This window comes from Impatiens glandulifera, chromosome 3, assembly GCF_907164915.1.
Source record: "Impatiens glandulifera chromosome 3, dImpGla2.1, whole genome shotgun sequence".
Taxonomy (NCBI): domain Eukaryota; kingdom Viridiplantae; phylum Streptophyta; class Magnoliopsida; order Ericales; family Balsaminaceae; genus Impatiens; species Impatiens glandulifera.
In genome coordinates, this window is record NC_061864.1 from 2,693,170 (window position 1) to 2,713,060 (window position 19,891).

The 19,891-nt window shown below is 35.6% G+C and overlaps 3 protein-coding genes across 4 annotated transcripts; all 3 read right to left on the minus strand.

Moving 5' to 3' along the window:
- Positions 1–89: 89 nt before the first annotated feature.
- On the minus strand, positions 90–2,906 carry LOC124931002 (ER membrane protein complex subunit 7 homolog). Of its 2 annotated transcripts, none has more exons than XM_047471382.1 (6): positions 2,726–2,906; positions 2,039–2,085; positions 1,332–1,440; positions 851–914; positions 624–740; positions 90–547 (listed from the first exon to the last, which is right to left on the minus strand). In XM_047471382.1, the coding sequence occupies exons 1-6, from the start codon at positions 2,821–2,823 to the stop codon at positions 332–334; spliced, it is 651 nt and encodes a 216-aa protein (XP_047327338.1). In that variant the 5' UTR covers positions 2,824–2,906; the 3' UTR covers positions 90–331. The 2 variants fall into 2 exon arrangements, with proteins under 2 accessions (XP_047327338.1, XP_047327339.1); XM_047471383.1 differs by having other exon boundaries at positions 2,039–2,082; positions 2,726–2,905.
- An 867-nt stretch (positions 2,907–3,773) lies between these two features.
- Positions 3,774–6,057, minus strand: LOC124931514 (uncharacterized vacuolar membrane protein YML018C-like). The gene is made up of 8 exons (XM_047471996.1): positions 5,687–6,057; positions 5,179–5,571; positions 4,871–5,085; positions 4,669–4,739; positions 4,483–4,584; positions 4,283–4,400; positions 4,067–4,202; positions 3,774–3,990 (listed from the first exon to the last, which is right to left on the minus strand). Exons 1-8 carry the CDS (start codon positions 5,765–5,767, stop codon positions 3,928–3,930), a joined length of 1,179 nt encoding a protein of 392 aa, XP_047327952.1. The 5' UTR covers positions 5,768–6,057; the 3' UTR covers positions 3,774–3,927.
- Positions 6,058–9,300: 3,243 nt separating this feature from the next.
- LOC124930036 lies at positions 9,301–18,586 on the minus strand. The gene is made up of 10 exons (XM_047470404.1): positions 17,155–18,586; positions 16,289–16,765; positions 15,875–16,176; positions 12,960–13,685; positions 12,600–12,878; positions 11,954–12,115; positions 10,898–11,851; positions 10,514–10,729; positions 10,164–10,424; positions 9,301–10,087 (listed from the first exon to the last, which is right to left on the minus strand). The coding sequence occupies exons 1-10, from the start codon at positions 18,533–18,535 to the stop codon at positions 9,674–9,676; spliced, it is 5,172 nt and encodes a 1,723-aa protein (XP_047326360.1). The 5' UTR covers positions 18,536–18,586; the 3' UTR covers positions 9,301–9,673.
- Between the last annotated feature and the right edge of the window lie 1,305 nt (positions 18,587–19,891).

Here is a 19,891-nt window from a genome sequence, read left to right on the forward strand (position 1 = left end):
ATTATCTTTTTACTAATTATACTTCATACAACTTGTATCTCCTACCATATATACTTCATTATCTAATAAGAACCAAAAACAATAACAAGAACACAAATACAATTCTTTAAAATAAATGAGAGGCAGTATAAGTTTTATATGTGTAATGAGAATTGAAGAACTACTTCTCCTAGGCTTCATAACATAATCCAAAAAAGTTAAGCAGATCCATCAATTCTCTTTAAACAAGAGTAATTCGTCTGAATTTCCTACAACCAATACCTCCTTCAAAAGAACAATAAAAGTAGAGGAGACTTAGCCAAGACGCCTTCTTGTTAATTGGTTATTGTCTTCAGCTCCTTGCAGCAGCAGCAGCTCCAGCTCCAGGTAACAAGCTAGAAAGAGACGGAACCCCTTGGCTTCTCATCTCTTCCTGCGCTCGCTTCATCTCCTCAGGATCGATGTTCTCCATCAGCTTTGGCATTAGAACCATTGCAAATACCATGAATCCTATCATCATACCCATTGGGCTTTTCACAAGAGACATCACTGAAAACGGTTCCCTCATCTGCATTCAAAAACATACAACTTTATCATCAATCTCATCACATAGCTTTCAAATATTGCTTATGAGAGAAATCAACCTCAAAATATTGTTCTTCACTCAAAGGTTCCAAAACCAGTTCATTCAATCCCCTCCTGTTCTCTGTAAGTGCTGCCTGGACCTTACCGGGGTGTCTCGCACTGACATCCACACGAACCTGAAAATTGTTGGATACATGAACCAACAACCGTCGTCAATTTCATTATCAGCATATTTATTTAACAGCCATCGTATGTAAAATAGCTAAAGCATTTGCAAGAAACTCACAGGAGAAAAGAAATAACCCATTGCACTGACTTCAATGAGATGCGTACCAGCTAGGACATTGTGACTTCAGAAAAACAAAGATTAAGGAAAAAGCAGAAACAAGCCAATATCGAAAATGTAGTTTCAAGAAGACGAGAAATGTAATTTGTTTGCCAAGAACTTTGGAATGTTTAGTTTTTGCTTAGTATGATCTTGAAACTACACTTTCGAGAACACTTCTTTGAAGAAGATGACAATAAATCGATATACCAAATGAAGTGAAAAATCACTCTATAATCATGATTTAGAAAAAAAAACGATAAAAAAGTAATTATCAATTTTAACCATCATGATTTTCTGGAATCGTGATTGTATCAAAATAGCAGTTTTCAAATAGGCTCAATAATTTTGAGAAACAGATCGCAATTTGAAGCTCTTAAGACTTTCCTATAAAGTTTCATGTAAGCAAGGTGCATCAAGTTTAATGGAACATAGAGGATACAATGAAAAATATCCATCAGGGCCGAGAAAAGAGACTATTTGGCCACCATTAAGGATAACCTTAACATTTGATATTTTTCCAGGAAGTCCAAGTCCTTTTGTGCCAAAACCTATTATTACATAAAAGATCATTACAATCAGGCCAATACAATTAACAGTGAACAAAACAAATCCATTAATAAAAAGCTGTGTGAAAAACCTCAAGCAATAAACTTTAAATTGGTGCTGTTTGTTACCCGTCTTTAAATTAATTTAACACTTGGACTGAATTACAAAGTTAAGATACAATTGAATACCAAAACCAATTAGAGACAGATATTCAAGATTGCATAAACTGTTTATATTGACTCACTCAATATTTGTTAGAAACCGAAAAATAAAATCATCTCTCCATACAACTAATCTGGGTTCCATAACAAAGAGTCATAAAATATAAAGTGCTCATTCTGCCACAAAAGATTATGTATATGTAATAGTAGGATATATTAGTGGTAGTGTAAGGGTAGTATGGTAATTAGTAGAGTATTGAATCTGATTTATCTCATCTAAATTTCTTCTACAAATCCTAGACCTCTAAGCTGATTACAGATCACCTACTAACTTTCACTATTTTAAAAGTTGGATAACCAAGTTTTTGCATATATGGAATCAACATAACATAGAATTCATGAAAACAATGAAGAAGTTGGAACAAATGGAGGCGCATACCCGGTATCTTCACACGACCATTAATAGAATAGCCATCAGCATTCCTGCTAAAAAAAATGCTTCCATATCAGTAGCGAAACAGACAAATAAACATGTTAACTTTTGTAACCAAAAAGGAAAATTTCAAATAGCAACTCATTTAGCTGTGCATAAAAGAACATAAGAAACCTAGTAGGAGTTTAGGCAAAACATCTAATTTGAAAAGACTTAAAAAAGGTAAGAGTTTCCACTATTACAAAATCAATACACAGAATTCCCCATCTCTCTTAACTATTCAAAAGTAAAAAACGAAAGAATTTCTTGTTAAGCAAATCAACATGTCATATGGTGCTGAATCTTGATGTTTACAAACCTAGTAGACTAAACAACAATTTGAACAACCAAGACTCAATACAGGAATTAGGGCACAAATAAAAGCTTCCAGAATATGGGCAAATCTCCCTGAAGGACGCAATCAATGACATCTATAGGTATCAATTTTACTTCCGTCCAATCCTGCAGAATGTATTACTGTCTGATGTGGGATCTTTCTTAAACATCAAAGAACTGAGTTGGGCATCTATATCTAATTCCGGCAGTAAGGTTCGAAAACTTAACCCAATATGACAAGAAAGCATTTGGATCTCTAATAATTGCCCAGATCAGATAAACAAAGTAAGATTCAGCAAACGAAAAGTCAAGGCGTACCCGGATGTGGACGCAAACGCCGGTGGGAGTAGAAAGAAGCCAATTAGAAACAATAATTGTATCATATTGGCGACGACGGAGATCTTCTGGAACCCCATTTTTCACTAGCACAAATACGAGCGCCTGCGATCTCGCGTCACAGAGAGAGAAAGAGAAAGAGAATTCTCTTTGTAAAACTCAACTATTGATTTCAAGAGCTTGTTTGATGTATAAAATAGCCTGAGGGTTATTATTCGTTCGGAAATAATAAGGTTATTCTGAAATGATTTATTTTTTGTTTGATGTATAAAATTGATTAGGGTAAAATGATCAAAAGTCATAAATTATAGAGAGATTATTCAATTAAATTCAAACATCTTTTCACCTCTTTTCTTCTTTTTTTTTATTATATTTTTAATTTACTAAAAATATATATATATAATTCAATCCTTTCACTTGAGTCTTGGCCCTTAATGAGTTGTATTTTCACCTACTTAATAATATTATTATTTTTAAATAATTAATTTTTTCACCACTAAAATTATACATTTTCAAATAATTCATTACCACATACCTTGAAAAAAACTTAGCTGTAGGGTGTAACAAAAAATCATCATTATAATTACAATTTCTATTTTCTTAATTCAAATATATAAAATAGTAAAACACATATATAAATATACAATTAGTGGCTGTATAAATATGAGTAAAACACATATGTATAAATATAATTGTTATATTATATTATTAACAAATTAATTTTCCACTTTTTGAATTAATAATGCATGCAAGACAGGCAAATACATCCATATTATACTAAAAAAAAATGTAGATTCAAAAACTACAAATTAAATTTACAATTTTAAAATAAAATGAATTGAATTAAATTGATTCAGTTCAATACAATTTTAAAAAGAAAATGCCCTCATGTCAAATTTTATATAAACTTAGCATTTCATTATCATTGAAACAAACACTCCAAAATGAAAGAGATAAAGTTTAGATAAAAAAAATCTATAAGAAAGAAAGAAGAACAATTTCATTAACATTTGTGAAAATAGAACACATAATATATACTTTTTCTTCTTCCTCATTTATGCTACAATAATAATAATATAACAATAACTTACATTTTTTACTTCATAAAATCAGTAGTCTCCATCCAAAATGCAAAATATAATAACCCAAAAATGAAGGGATTTTTTAAAATGCTACTACTACAATTATAGTCCCAAGCTCTTCGATATTCGATCAGAAAGGTTTGCTATTATAAATCCACCAAAAACCTGTAAACACCACGTATAAACCTCAACCAACCAATTCGAGACAAGAAAGCAATCAAACTAGTGTCAGTCGATTTACCTGAGCCGAACCAAGAATGTAAATGGGTGAATAATGTCGACCATGAATAACCATGTCAGCAATCATAGCGAGTGGTATGGTCAGAGACATGCCCAATGTTGCTACTAAAGGAGTTGTCCACACCACGCATAAAGCCCTATTCATCGGAGAAACCAAATAACTCTTTTTCAAATAAAACATGCTCCAAGTTCATATCATAAAACAGGTTCCTCTTACCAAAAGTAATCTGAGACCACGCTTCCCACAAATCCATTGGCAAGAACAACCTCATCCATCTTAGCCGAATGAGGAATTGCAAATTTCGGTTCGATTCCTAGCGCTGTCAGCGGCAATACTGATAAAAAAAAAAAACAAATCAATTACTGGATCAAACTCAAACAATTGTGTGATCTGTGATCGAGTTGCTTTCGTCTTACCAACCCACCATAAGGCAACAAGGGTAAACAATCCCATATAACCAAATAGCTTTTGTAAGTCAATCTTTTCTCCTTCCTCACCAGCAAACTTCTTAAGAAGTACTGCAGACAATTAACAACAATTCTTTTCAAATTTGCATCAAACTGAATTCAACGACCCAAAAACATGGAACACTCTCGACTGACCAGTGAACAGTCCGTATGTCACAGCCGAGAGAAGGCCAAAAAGGTCACCAACAAGAGTGCGTTCACCATTTCTTCAAAAGAAACAATAAGTTCAACTGTCAGTCCAACCAACAACCCTGGAATTTTCAATTTCAATTCAGAATCTACATTAATGCAAACAAAACAAAGAAAAACTAATAAAGATGGAACTAGTAGAACATACGAAGAAGTGTCTGTGGCCTCGTCTGCAGCCCATGTCTTTCCAAAGGTTGTCATGACTACACCACTCAAGCTGATAAAAACAGCAACCACTTTTGCTACACTCAACGAATCTTGACCAAGAAATGCACCAATAAATAGGGTAAAGAGTCCAGACGTAGATGATAACACTGTCGTGCTCGCCACACTTGTTCGTGCAAGTGCAGCGTTAGACAAATACTGCAAAACCCGAGAAGAAAAAACAAAATTCTGATCAATGGAGGATGTCTGTATCTCTCCTTTTTTTTCTCTCAAATGAAATTTAACATATACCTCGGTAACAAACCAGAGAGGAGCGATGTAAAATCCATACTTAGCAATCTCCCTGGTTGTAAGAGGCTGATCATTTCTATGCTTAGAAGAAACAAAAGGCACCTCTTGTTCTTCCTGAGAATTAAGGTCTACATCACTCCCCTTTTTATTCAGTGAACCTTCAAGTTCAATCTCAAAGATACTATGTTCCCCAATGCATTCTAAGGAGGGAGAGCAAAGATCTGCTGCTGAAGACTCGATACTTGAAGCTGTAATTCTGGCACTTCTAGAAGATCGCTTCTTTATTATATTGTAAACCCAATCCTTAATGAATGCTAATGGAAGATAAACTACCAGCAATGAAGCTCCTAAATACGTCACTGCAAAAGGCTGCTTATAGTCTGTGAAAATACCCTGTTCAAACCAAAATTATACCCACAAATTTAAAGGCTTTCCTGGATCACAAACATTGATGGGTAAATTTAAGAATCTAAAACCCTAGATTAGAGAAAGAAAGATAAAAACTAACCTGGGTAACTTCAGCAGAGGAAACCCATATGATGACAACTGCAGCAATAAGAAGCAAACCAGTTCTATACCTCCAACCCATCTACAATTTAAGGAAGAAAAATCGAAAATGAAGAATTGAAACAGCGACCCCACAACAAACCCCCTTGAAAGCTCAGATCTTCATGAGGAAACCGAGCCCTACGTTGCCGACGACACAAAGAGATGCGTCGCTGGAGGTTGATGGGAGGCCGAGGACGTTCTGGGGATTCACAAAATTGAATACAGAGAAAGGAAGAAAAGAAGAAAGAAAGGAGATTTGGGAAAATATAAAAAGGCCCCGAGGAGTTAGGAGAAATACGAATAACGCAGAGGGAATTGTGGAGAGGTCAATGGTGTTCAACTTAAGAAAGGATGTAGCTTCTTTAAATAAATGGGCCAAATCAAAACAATATCATCATAATGCATTTAATGATAATCATTACACTATATGTAATATCTTTATTTATTCATTTATTGAGATAGAGTGTGGTTATTTTGTCTTTTAAAAATTGAAATGTATAATTATTAATGTACCTAAGAGAAAAAAACAAAAGAGGTTATATAATATACTCAAAACTATGATAATGATCAAACACTTTTCTTACAAGTTATTTTCTTACTATTATTATTTTATAAAGGACATACTCCTCTCTAAAGACTGCCATTTGTTGATTTGATTAGTACTAAAGAAATGAAAAAATGTTAATGATATAATTAGTAATGATAAAGTGCCACTCTTAAAATAATTACCCTCATTTATAAATGACTATAATTTCTCTTTACACAAAAACTCAAGCAAAGTTTGACAATTTTTTACTTTCCTTTAGTGTGCAGAAAAATAGACATTGCAACTTCCTTCTAGCCATTTTTGTTAAATAAGTGAATTATTAAGAAAGCATTATGTAATAATCCATTAATATCCTTATCATTGGGTGAATCATAATACTTTGTAAACAAATAAAAATATGTTCAACAAAATCAAACTAAATAAATAATAAAATTAATTAATTAAAGCAAGACAAGCATCATCCTCTCAAAAGTCAAAACAAAACATTATCAGCCTATTAAATTCACCCAAACAATAAAAAAAATTAAAGATAATATCAATCATATAAGATAATAAAAATCATCTAATATTCAATTTTCACTTAAAAAAAATAATTTAAACAGAAAACCTACCGTACACTTCAACTAACAGTCAACTAGAAGCTGTGGTGTTTTTTTTTTGTTATCTTCTTAACATTAAAATTTAAATATTAATAATTTGATTAGTTATTCAAGTTTCAATAAAACAAAATTGATAAATGAAAAGTAAACAGTCAAGAGGAGAATCTAACAAATAACTTGGCCAAGAAAATCAAAACTATTTATATTGTTATGATTACAAATAAATTGCATATGATTATTCTAATAATTGATAATCCATCACTACATTGAAGGAAAGAATTTTGAAAATTGAAAATTTGTCAAAATAAAAATGACTTATAAAATTTAATTTCTAAACATGCAATCCTAAATCCTAAACCGATTCTCAACTTTGGTATCCAAATATCTTTACGAAAACTCTGCTATGACATGAGATCAGAAAACCTTCGAAGTTTAATGATTGGCACCATGTCTTAAGACGACGTGAATGTCTGGTACTGAAAAGTCGTAAGAAGAAGTGTTAACAGCTTTGAATGGAAGCCCCCGGTTCTCTCCAACCTTGAACTATCATTGTGAATAGTTTAAACAAGTTCTACCACCAAACTATTGGGACAAATCCCTTTAGTTTGTACCGGTCTCTAGGCTAGAGAAAATGGGTAAAGAGGGTATTTTACGATGTTAGTAGTTAGAGCACATAAATTCATGTTCTTGAAGATTCGAGTGAATCGAACATTTATATAGATAAATCAATGGAGGATCAAAGGTGAAGAACCCCATAATACATCTGCAACTATAGAAGTAGCTTCATCCTCTGAAACACACGCTTCTCTCGCCTTCTTCAAAACCTCATCTCTCAACTGTCTCATTTCTCCCATTTCCAGACCTTCATTCATCTCCATCTTCCCAACAAATCTAGTCAAAATCCCTACTGCAAATCCACGCCAATTTTCTATCACTCTTTCGATCACTCGACCTTCCTCGATCATCCCTTCCACCACATCCATCCTCGCGAACGAAGCCAATTCCATTACGCAATCCAAAGCCGAACCTCTAATAGATTCGTTTTCCGAATCCAGCAGTTCCATTATCCTTTCTATGTAACCCTTCGATTCTATTTCATAAGCCAATGGACTTCTTATCAATCTTATAAGAGATGAAACTACCTCTAAGGATTTAACTGAAGCCATATCAATTAAAACCTCGATTGTTCTTCCCATCAACACTTGCCCTATGAATACATTACGATTGAAATCCACCAAAGCCACTATCGTCTTTCCGCATTGTTCCTTCACATTGTTCGAAGATCTCGATTTACACACTACGGATTCCAGAACATTGAACAGCTTCGCCTTCAAGATCACTTCCTGAACGTCTCTTTCGTAACCGGACGATATCCTGATCTCGAACTCTCTCAGAGCGGTTACTTTCGCGTTGTCGTCGACGGAGGGATCGTGAAGAATGATAGCAAGGTACGCGATTCTTTCTTTGTCGATCCACGATCTGATCTCTGTTTCTATTTCTGTTGCGGTATTGGAGATCTGGTAGTTGATGAGTTTGCATTGGATTAAGGAGGAAAGCCAGTAATCTGTGGAAGCTGCTGCTTGTTCTAGGTGTTGGTGATGGATATGGAGGGTGGAGAAAGATTTGGATAAGGTCGGATGGGAAGCGAGGAATGGGGCTAGCTGATTTGTCGAATCTGAAATGGTTGATAGGAAGGATAAATTGGAGGCGGTTGATGTAATAGAGAATACGCTCGTCTGTAGATTCTTGCAGACATTCTTGAGTGGTTCTAGTAAGCATAGTAAGACGAATGTCTTATTGTTGTTATCTTGTACTTCCTCCATGGCTGCTCTGATCTGATTGCTCTGTTCTGCTCTGTTCAGAAGAAGAAGATGAAGAAGAAGATTCCAACTACCAGTCTTTCAAAAAGGCGGGACCAAACATTCAAAAGATTTCTGCTGACGTGGTTCATTTTTATGTTTATTAATAATTTTGCCCTTAATTTTAAACTTATTATTATTATTTATTTTTTTTTATTTTTTTAAGGAGTGATAGAAAGAGAATTTGGTAAGAGAGAAATTATTTAATTTTTTCAGCGAACAAGATTATGCCAAGTCATTCCCTCACCAAATTTAAAATAAAAAAATCAATGACACTGAAATAAAAAATAAAAAAAAATTCAAAATAAAATGTTATAAATACAATAGTCTTAAAAGACACATTTGTTTTCTTATTTGTTAAGTTTTTTCTCTTCACTGCATTTTGCACTTTTTTTTAATAAAAATTGACAATTAAAAAAAATACTTTCATCGTTCAAATAGGTAATCTAAATAAACTTATTTTTTCAGCAAACAAAGAACCCAATTGTTATCCCATATAGATTGAGGACAATAAAGAGAGGATTTAGATAGATTGAGGACAATAAAGAGAGGATTTAGATAACTTGGGTATAAATAGTAAAGCTTTTTTTTTTCCATTGAAGAGGACAAAGAAATGGTGACAATAAGTGGATGTATGTTGTTGATACACATAATGTGTTGTTCTAGAGCCTATAAAACAAAAACCCCACCGACCGAAGACGACTAGGATAAGGACTCTTTCTTTTTTTTTTTTACTTTTTCTTTTTTCCTTTGGACACATTTTGGATATAGCTTTGGCATTCTATCTTATTGTTTAGACGGTACATATTCCAAAAACGCCAAAACCCAACCCAAATAGCAGCAATAGCTTCTTCATGGTTGTTGTTGTTGTTGTCGTCTATCCTTAATAGACAGACAAACAACAAGTTAAAGATAGGATAGGATATGTATTAAATATCATTCTACATGGGTGTAGTAGAATGGCAGAACCAAGATCCTCCTCCTCCTCCTCCTATGTTACCATTGACATGATGATGTCCTTTTCCATGTACGACACCATTTTGGATGAGGGAAGAAGGTGGCAGCAACCCTACTGCTGCTGCTGCAGCCGCCGCCATTGGAGGAGCAGCAGCTGCACCACCAGGGACAGGGAATAACAACCCATGATGGTGTTGTTGTTGTTGTTGTGTGGGAAGAACGGGACTACTACCCTTACGCTGTTGTTGGAGGGTGTGAATCTGCCTCAGACCTTCTTCGTGTATACGTGCTATTGTCTCCAACTCCTTTATGGATAGCGCTTCTAAACCTACACCGTATAAAGGTGCATGTCGAGACATCTCTTCCTGGGCTGATATCTCAAGGCTGTGAATGTATTGCTGCCAAAATAATAATAATATTCATTCATTCATTCGCACCAAGAAAGGAAATAAAGGGTACAAGCAAGGGACAAACCTGACAAACTTGCAACTTTGATTCCATGCCGTCAATGTATGTTTCACATCTAGCAATCTGTTCTTCCTTCTCACGTTTTTCTCCTTCGCTTTGTCCTACTGCCTGCGTTAACCTTCGAACTTCATCCTCAAGTGACTGACGGATTTCCTCCCGAGAAATGTTTTCAGTCGCATACCGTTTCAGCTCCTCATCAAACCTTTTCCGTGCTGCTTCAGAACATTTTAGCCTCTCATTTAGAGTATTCTTCTCCTTCACAACTCTCTGCGATGATTCTATAATAAGTCCCCATGTACAATTATTAACACCCCATTTAGTTTTGTTTTGTTTTTGTTGTGTGGTCTATGACTAACCTTTAGTTCGTCCCGTTTCCGAGACTTGAGCTGTGCAAGCTGTGTTTCTGTATCGTGGACACGGTCTTGAAGAACTTTCCTATCAGATACAAGCTTCGCAATTTCGTCGTCTCTCTCAGACCGTAACCATTCAAGTTGACTCTCCACTTCTTGTACCTGTTCCGATAGATCCTTCCTCTCCCGACCAAAACGATCCATCTCCGCCTTCAACTCAGACTGAGATTTACATAAATGTGTTAAAATTCTAAACCACACAAGAAAGATATGAACACCTGTTTCTAGATCAGAATTCGGATAAATAGCTAATCAATTTTTAATTTGACTAAGTTTTGTTAACAAATGGGACCAATAATATGTAATCGGATAAAAATGTGATGAAAATACCTTGAGACGGCTGTTAACAGCCTCGGAATCGCTTAGTTTTTGCATCAAAGCAGCCTTCTCTTTAGCCATGATGGAAATCTCGCTCTTTTTCTCCTCACAAATACGAACAATTTCATCTTCCCTGGCACATAGCTGATGCCAAAGAGCTGCTCTGTCAACATTTGCAAGTTCAGCTACCTCACGCATCATGCTTAGAACTGGCCGTACTATTTCTTGTTCTTCACACATTAGTATTACCAAAATTTCCATATCCAGGTCTATCTCACGGCTACTATCAGTTATTGTGCTTACAGCACGATCAACTAGTCTCTTAACCATCCTCAATCTGTAGGACTCTTCAGCATACAATTTGAACAATATGGTATACAACATCTTTACGAAGCCTCTAACGGAGGCATCTCGAGAAGGAGCAAGAGTCTCAGCAAGACTAAGTATAGATGCAAAATCATCCCTCTGGGCTCTCAACTGCTCAATGGGCTCAATGGTTTCTTCTTCTATTCCTACCACATCCAATTGCTGTAAATTATCTTCAACATATTGTGAGGCGGTATTTATTCTTTGTGCAAGCCGTCTTTCCAAGACCATGGCTACAGACTGAGCCGTAACTGACCCTCGAGCTACTGCTCTCTCAAAAGTCTGGAAAGCTTCAACAGCAAGGAAAGGAATGGATAACATTTCAATCAAGACATAGATGTCTGAAAAATGACAACTAGCTTGGAAAGATTGCTCGTCTATAGGATGCAATCTTTCGGAAATAGTCGCATTTTCACCAAAAACAAAGACCCCACAAGGCGTTGTTGGCCTATTATTGGTCAAGTCACTGTCACAATCTATATCTCTTAAAATGGCTTCAGAAACGTCTGCACAGCTATTTACCATTCTACCTAAATAATCAAGGACACATGGGGACACATCAGCTCCAAGGTCTTTTAGCCTAACACGAACAGACCTAACCTGAAAATGAACACATACAATCATATGTCCAAGGATGAAGAATTCAAAAATATGCTAAAATACATAAACAAAACAGAAATTATTCAAGAACAGGATGCAAACCGCTTCTGAAAGATGTTGACTCTGTAATGCAGCCTTAAATATAAAATCCACAGTTGCTGCAAGAGGTTCATCATTCGAGTCCGCCAAAAGCTCAAAAGACTGGTAGAGAATCCGTTCCCAGACTTCAGTACTGCACTCTAACTGGTTTAGAGCCCCAAAAACCTGATAAGCAAAGGTTTTACAATTATGAGAAGCCAGCAACCAAAAGATTCCTTCAGAATCCCAAGTTTAAAGATAACAAGCGGGTTTTTTTCATGCTGATCCTGATTGAAAAACATACATTTTCTATGTTGTGAAGAAATCAGAATGACCTAAAAATAATGTAATCATGATTCAAAAAATAATCATATCATGATGGTGACAAAAATCTCTATGACAAATGAAGCAAAAAATTACATTATAATTTGGATCATGATGTAAAACATAATTTGTATACCAATGAAGCAACAAAAAACACAATAATCTGGATCATGATCCAGAAAAAAACTTCTACCAAAAAAAATAAGTTGTGACAAATACCAGTTTTCAAATAGGCTCAACATATTCCTCTATGATTTAAAATCTTTTCTTTTTCCAATGACAATGCATGATGGGTAGAAAGTTAATATGACAAATAATGCAGGTCCATGAAAATCTATCAGCATACAGGAATTCTGAGAGAAGGTTCAGCATCAGACTTCTGAAGCCGCTCCATAAGTGCACAAGCAGCAAGCGGATGCTCTGAATGCTCGACTAGTTTGGGCACCAAAGCAACGAGGTCAGGCTGCAGATGCTTAGGAGCCTTATCCAAAACAAGGGCAATCTTTTGGGCAGATTGCGGCCTCCGTTTTGGTTCTGGACATCCTTGAGGTACAACTCCATCTAATGCTCTTAGTGAGTTCACAATCAAACCTAAAAGCTCCTCTGATTGCTCTGGCCATTTAGTCTGGAATAAAAAAAATTCCGATAAATCAGTTCAAACAACTCGAGCAAAGAAGTTTACCACACAAGATGATAACTACTGTACCTTAGAGCCAAGAGAAGCACTTTCTGAAGAATCGGTGCCTGACGTCTCAGGGGGGCAAATAGACTGTCCAGCTACAGTTTTTTTAACAGGTACATTGAATCTATTCATATCAGAACTTTGTACTGCAGAGGTAACAGTGCTTTCAACAGCTGCTGCATCCAATCTGTCATTGACAGGATATGTTGCAGATTCAGTTGCTCCGTTGTCTCTGTCAGCTTCCAGCGAGCTTATTACCCCACTTTCTGGAGAATTTTTTGAGTTTACATCTGAGTAATTGTCATTAGAACTTCCTTCAGAAGGCTGACAGCATTCCACCATTATATCCAACAGCAGATCAATAATTGCTTGCTGCAGAACTTTGACTCCCATCAGCAAATTCATTAGACTAGGAGATGATTCGTCATTTTTGTTTGCTTTGTTTCCATCATTACCACTAGATATCTTGGTTGGAAGAAGCAAACGCTTTACTTTCACAGGATCATCCAAATAAACCCGCAGTCCCGTCAGAAATCCAGCAATTGTACCAGCATCCATTAGAAGCTTCTCTCTTAAAGTAACCTGTGGCTCTGAAGGATTGTCTCCATACGTGAGGTGAAATCCTGCCCTGGAGAGAAGGTTTCTGAAAATATCTTCTTCATCTCCACTTATCCCTTCACTATCTTCAGAGTCAATAAGTTCATCAGGATCAGTGGTCAGAGCATCTTCGTCATCATCAGAAGCCCAAACCTACAAAACAGATATGCAGGTTACATTAAGACAGCCACAAATTTTAATGACATGGATCCAAACAAACTTTGGGTTGTTTTGTTATCAGATCGACCGGATTGGTACAGAAGTTGTAATATTTTTCATGTTAATCCATCCGGAAAATCTAATTTGTTTGGTTGTCAAAAATCACAATGATTTAGAAAATAATCTGGAAAAAAATACTAAACGGAAGAAAAAATAATAATCACTTTCAAACACTTGTGATACGGCAATTTAATTAGCCTTGAATCACAATCATCTTTATTCTTTTCAGGTCTAATATCAAACACCATATTATCAAGTTTTCTGCTTCTCCTCTAACTATAATTGGTCTCCATATCGGAAAGTTCAGCAACAAAAAGAAGTTAAGTTGTTGCCTTTAAAATACAGCAAGTTACAAACTATATTAAAATGTAACTGTCTGCGTCAATGTTGTATTAACCATCAGATACAACACAAAAATAAAAGTTCAGCGCTAAGCAGAGGGGCAATTAAAAAGAGAAAAACAAAAAGTGTAGGACAAGGAAACCCCATAGCAGGCTTGAAATGCTTCAAGGTTTAACTGGAAAAAAGACATGGAATAGTGGGTTATTTGCACATTTTATTATGGCTGCAATTAAGGGTTTATTTGACAAACGGTGACTTGTTATCAAATCTAAACAATATTAATGAAGTCTAAAAGTTTCTGAATAATTGGTACACAGTAAATAAGACATGATTAATATAAAGTGTAATCAACATAATTTCGCAGATTACTCCGACCACAATCAGGGGGTAATTTGTTTATAATGTAATAAAAAGACGCCGAGAAGAACAAAAGAAAATAATATAAAAAAATTCTATGTTAATCAGTTTGAAGTACAATTTAATATTAATTAATGTGAAGTAATCATATTTTCACATATTATTATGACTGCAATCTAAGTTCTACTTAATAGAAACTCGAACATGAGTACTCAAGCTAAACAACAACAATCAGGTACTAAAACTTTTAGACAAGGGTAATGCATAATTAAAGATAGGTAATCAATATAAAATGTAATGAATCGTAATATGGGAAATTTTTATTTATGTACTATTCAATAAATGGCCTACTTAGCATAAATAAGTGAGTTGAGTTTACACTTGTTCTTGTAAGCAATGAGCAGAGATTCGTTAATAAACCAATATAATATAGAATTAAATGAATCTATTAAGTTCAAGAACATCAAACATAGAGTCTGAGATTTCACACTAGCTTGCAAGGTTAAATGTCTCTCAAGACTATAGTTAGAAAAGTTATAAATAATTGTAGGTGTAAAAAAAATGAGTACTTCAGACCTATAACTTACCACCACCCAAGAGTACCAAAGATTACTGTAGTTAACTCTAGCACTTGGACAGTAACCCTCATGGGTAAATTTAATACTGGAGATTCAGTTAGGCAGATTCAAACTATAAAAAATCAACATTCTTCCAGACATAGATCATGTACAGACTAGCAGACTTTATTAAAACCATCAGGGACTCCTGCAACAGTCTTTAACACAGAAAAACACTCTAGCATGGGTCAACATAAGTTAGTTAGCAATTATAAGTTAGCTGGACATTGAAAAAGGATACCAACTTCTACTTTCTTTACCAGGAAAGTCACAAACCAAAGACGGAAATACCCAAAAGCTGCATTAGAAATTCCCTCAAATATTTTGTAAGCCAAGGGAATATTGCAATTGCAAAACATAAGTGGATATAGAAGCATGAAAACACTTTGTGCATATTTTGTGAATCTGTTAATGTACCTGGATCCGGATCCAGAAAAAGTACATAATTCTAATTTTGTTTTACTAAGTTTAGTTTTCAACCGTATTGTATCTGATTCCAGATCCAAAAACAGAAACAAAAAAGTGTTTCCAAATGGATGATAAGTATGCTAGAACAAATCGTTTAATATGACTAGTTGACTACAGAACAAAAAGTTCATTAGGTGAAATCATCATGGCCAAGGATTAAGTAACCTCCGAAGAACCTAATGTCATATTTTTTTTTTCCTTTTTTCATGAGAAACTTCATTTTAACAAGTCTTATTTTGATAATTCTGTAAGCAAGTATCAACATTTGAAATATCTAATGATCTACTATGCACAAATGAATAAATTTGACTGCAAGTTCAATGAGTATTTGCACACTACCTCCAGGTCCGCAAACTCAAACCAGGGACAGCAGTCTATGATCTCACAAACAAACACGACTGAGTCGCGTACAAGGAAACCGGCATCAGCCTCCAGCATGTCTGAAACCTTCATGAATTGGAGAACTGAGTTATTCCATGTCTTGGTACATATTGAAGACACTTTCCACACAGTCTTGGCAGAGTTCTTTTGATTGACCACAGCCATCCTATATTTCACCCAGAAGTTCTTATCAGGATCAGTTCCAACTGATTGATCACTCTCCAGATAGATACAAATTGTATCAAAAGACTCGTACACACCTGCATCCGGACAAAGACAAATAGTGGAAAAAATATTACAAGCCAGCAGATCCTCGAGAAAATGTGACTATATTCTATCCAGTTTTAGGGACAAAAGAAGATCGAAACACACCGATGCGAAGCTCGCATCCACCCGCTTGGAAGAATTTGCTAAAGATTTTGCGGGTCTCCATTATATCCTTGAAAGAGAGGAAATTTTCCACCTTCCATGTAAATGAGTTCCTGATCCCAACTCTATCTGCCGGAGTGATGCAACTACAATTCATCTCGGTATCTTGATCATTAATATCTTGCAATATAGACGTCTCTTTGAGTATTAGTACCTCAGCAGAGAATACAACAGTGTCCTGAACAAGAAATCCCGAGTCTTGGTCAAAGAGACTAGTCAGAGTCACAAACTCACGCCAACCCCAGTCCTTTGCAGCTTTGGAGTAACGGTTTTGTGATTCTTTTGTGACGGACTTCTCCTCCATCCTCTGGTTAACAACAGATAACCGGTGGCTAACAAAACAACTCCAATCAGTCGACGTGTTTCTTGAATCAGTAACCTCAAGAAATACTGAAAGGTGACATGGTGGTTGAGACTGTCCTGATACCATCAACAACAGTTTTAATCAATATACTTCTAAAATACTACCTAAAATACCTATAAAATAAAGTCATTGGTTGCTTTTATCCTGAGAGAATGCAAAAGACAAATTAGTTTCTTTGGAAGTTGAATTAATTACAGGTTCAATTTGTATACCAAGCACTTGGCACCTAAAAAACATATTCTATGAAAAATGGAAGTATAGCTCAAACAGGTTCAATGTGGAGATGGGTCAGCGGGAAAAATTGGACACGTGTCTATCTTCAGTCTCAAGTACATAGAACATTAAAAGTATCACTTCCCTAGCTATAACTAATTTAAAAAAGCTTTACAAAATACAATAGAATCCATTGAAATATAAAAGTCTCTACAGCACTAAATTTGCATACCGCGGGGATAAACTATAAGCCGACAATCACGATTGCCAATTTGAAACCTTCTGCTCTTGATACAAAGACCTGTTATCTTCCTCTTTTTCAGCAAGTCTTTCAACCTCGTGAAATTTTCAATCCTCCAAGTAAATTTTCCAATGTGCCCATCAGATTTCCTTGCTCCACTTCCTGTCCTGCCTGCAATGAGGCCCCCATTCTTTGAGAAGCTACTGAGCTCCTTAATCACATGAAAGGATGTGCTGAACACAGCCATATCATCCACAAGGAATCCTGAATCTGGCGCAATAAAGTCTGACATCTTCATGTAATCATTCCATCCTAAACTAGTGTTGTCCCCATTTTTGTTGTCTGCAGCAAAACGGCCGTAAGAGTCCCTATGCATGTGATTCATCCCAGGTTTTTGATTTAACACCGACATTCGAAACAAACACCAACAACTCCGATCAGATGCCAATGTTTTCTCGGTGTCCTTACTTTCCAAGCACATTGAGAGATAGTCGACGCCATTAACTGAGCTCTGGTAGACACTAATTCTCAGATTACACTCGCCTGCTGGGAAAACTGGGCTCATTATTTTCTGAGTCTTAATCATCTCCTTGAATAAGCTAAAGTTGTGAACCTTCCAAGTAAATTTGCCACTCAAAACATCACCAACCGGTCCTGTTACAGTCGACGGCGACAAAGAATTTGATTGCAATTCATTGTTATCACGTGAAAAACTTACGGATTCATTCAATACAAGTATATCGGCAGTTATTAGTACCGAATCGTTATTGAAGAGAAACCCAGATTTAGGGTCGAGAATGGAAGCTGACGGGGTAAAATCACACCAACCATGCGACTTCTTCTTGCTGGAGAAACGATGCCAAGAATCTCGATAAATAGACTTGGATTCGTCCAGATGATTCACAACGGCGAGGCGGTAGCTGGCGAAGCAGTCCCATTTAGACGATGAGGTGCCTCGAGGGTCCATGATTTGGAGATAGATTGAGATGTAACCTGGAAGAGCTTGAGAGTCACCTTTAGGATAAACCAAAAGACGGCAATCATAACCTCCGACTTCAAAGTACTTACTCCAAAGCGCCCTAGCCTTAACCTTAGGCAAATTATGTATATTCCATTTGCACACCGCGGCGAAGTCTCCACGCCTCTCTACAACGACTGACTCTTGCCCTCCGGTAGGGTCCCTGGAGGCCGCCGGATCCTCTGTCGCCGGCGCTAGCGCGAGAGCTGATTTGTCAGAATGCACCGCCGCCGGCGCCATCGACGTGGATGGCGTCATGGGTACGGAAGCATGAGATTGGTCCAATGAAGACAAGGAGGATGAAGATGATACCGCCTCAGATGAGGATGACGTCGACGAGTTCTGCTGCTTCATTTCCTCTTCGTATCTTTTAGGTTTCTCTCTCTCTAGAAATCTATATATACTGTATACATCTTTCCTTTTTTAAAAGAATAATAATAAATAACTTGACACAGAAAATAAAAATAAAAATAAAAAAAGTGAAGTTGGAGAGGAAAGAAAGAAAGAGAGTGGGTTAAAATCCTACTAGGGATTTGGGATTTTCTAAACATTTCCAATAATCAAAGAATTTTCTTGATGAAAAAAAAAATGTATAAAAAACATTTGAAATTAAAATATATATATATATATATCAAAATGAGTAAATACACTTGAGTTTGGATTGACACAAACGATTAGATAAGAAAGTCAATGTCATTATCAGTTTAATAAAATGGTGATACTTTTGAATTGATAGGACGAAAAATGTTACTTGAGAAATTCGTACTCGCCTCTTTAATAAATGATAAATTTAATTTCATTGATATAATTATGTTTGTTAGAGATAACATACATTGAGTGTTTTGATTTCCGAATAAAAAATCATTTGAAAATTATTGCACATAATTATTACAATTGTGACAATGTAGTTGTTGGTATTGTTAATAGGTTTGTATTACCCTAAACTAAGTCAACAAATAAAAATTAGAGGCAAAAATTAATAATATAAATAAAGGTGTGAAAAAAAGGTTTTGGGAGACACTTCAAAGCTAGTTGGCTAAGACCTAGACTTCATGGCCTTGCCTAGATTGGTCAGGTTGACTTTCCCGATGCATCAAGTAGTGAGTTTTCAAGTAGTGAGTTTTGGGATAGGGACAAGATGCATAGGGTCACCCCTTCAGAAGGGCAGTAAAAGAAGAAAAAAATCTCTCCAAAAGGTTATATAAAAGATAATAAGATAATAAAGTTAATTTTTTTTTTTTTTATCTTGGATTCAAGGGTGGAGTAATAACTAATAAAGGGTTCATATGTCTATAGTGAAATAGTGATACAGGATTTGAAGACTATACAAAAGAACGCGAACGAACCTATATGATTAAGGGCGGAACTAAGATTTATAATCTACTCGGTTAAATATTTTTCATAAAATTTATCCGAATCAGAACGATAATAATATTAAAAAAACCAAACAAAATATACTGAATTTATAGTCGCTAATTTTATTTAGCGACAGAAAAACTATCAATAACGACGGTATTTTATCGTCGTTATATTTTTGTCGTACACTATTTTAGGTTACCCGAGCTACTGCCCGAGTAGGCTCTTACATATACCCGGGCTAAGAACTTAAACAAAACTAAAAATAACTCTAAATTGATCTATTCAAATTTTAGTTGGTTGACATAGTTAACTTTGGTTGAACGTTTTTAATAATAATAAAAATAAATTGTC

Excerpts from the sequence above, each read along its gene's own strand:
- LOC124931002 (XM_047471382.1), bottom strand. The coding sequence starts at position 2,823 with ATGGGGTTCCAGAAGATCTCCGTCGTCGCCAATATGATACAATTATTG. Across the intron at positions 741-850 it reads TGGGTTATTTCTTTTCTCCT|GTTCGTGTGGATGTCAGTGC; the intron begins GTGAGTTTCTTG and ends AACAATTTTCAG. Across the intron at positions 548-623 it reads GTGAAGAACAATATTTTGAG|ATGAGGGAACCGTTTTCAGT; the intron begins GTTGATTTCTCT and ends TTTTGAATGCAG.
- LOC124931514 (XM_047471996.1), bottom strand. The coding sequence starts at position 5,767 with ATGGGTTGGAGGTATAGAACTGGTTTGCTTCTTATTGCTGCAGTTGTC. Across the intron at positions 4,585-4,668 it reads GACATACGGACTGTTCACTG|TACTTCTTAAGAAGTTTGCT; the intron begins GTCAGTCGAGAG and ends AATTGTCTGCAG. Across the intron at positions 4,203-4,282 it reads GTGGTCTCAGATTACTTTTG|GGCTTTATGCGTGGTGTGGA; the intron begins GTAAGAGGAACC and ends TCCGATGAATAG.
- LOC124930036 (XM_047470404.1), bottom strand. The coding sequence starts at position 18,535 with ATGAAGCAGCAGAACTCGTCGACGTCATCCTCATCTGAGGCGGTATCA. Across the intron at positions 16,177-16,288 it reads TGGATGCGAGCTTCGCATCG|GTGTGTACGAGTCTTTTGAT; the intron begins GTGTGTTTCGAT and ends GTCCGGATGCAG. Across the intron at positions 10,088-10,163 it reads CAAAGTTGCAAGTTTGTCAG|CAATACATTCACAGCCTTGA; the intron begins GTTTGTCCCTTG and ends TTATTTTGGCAG.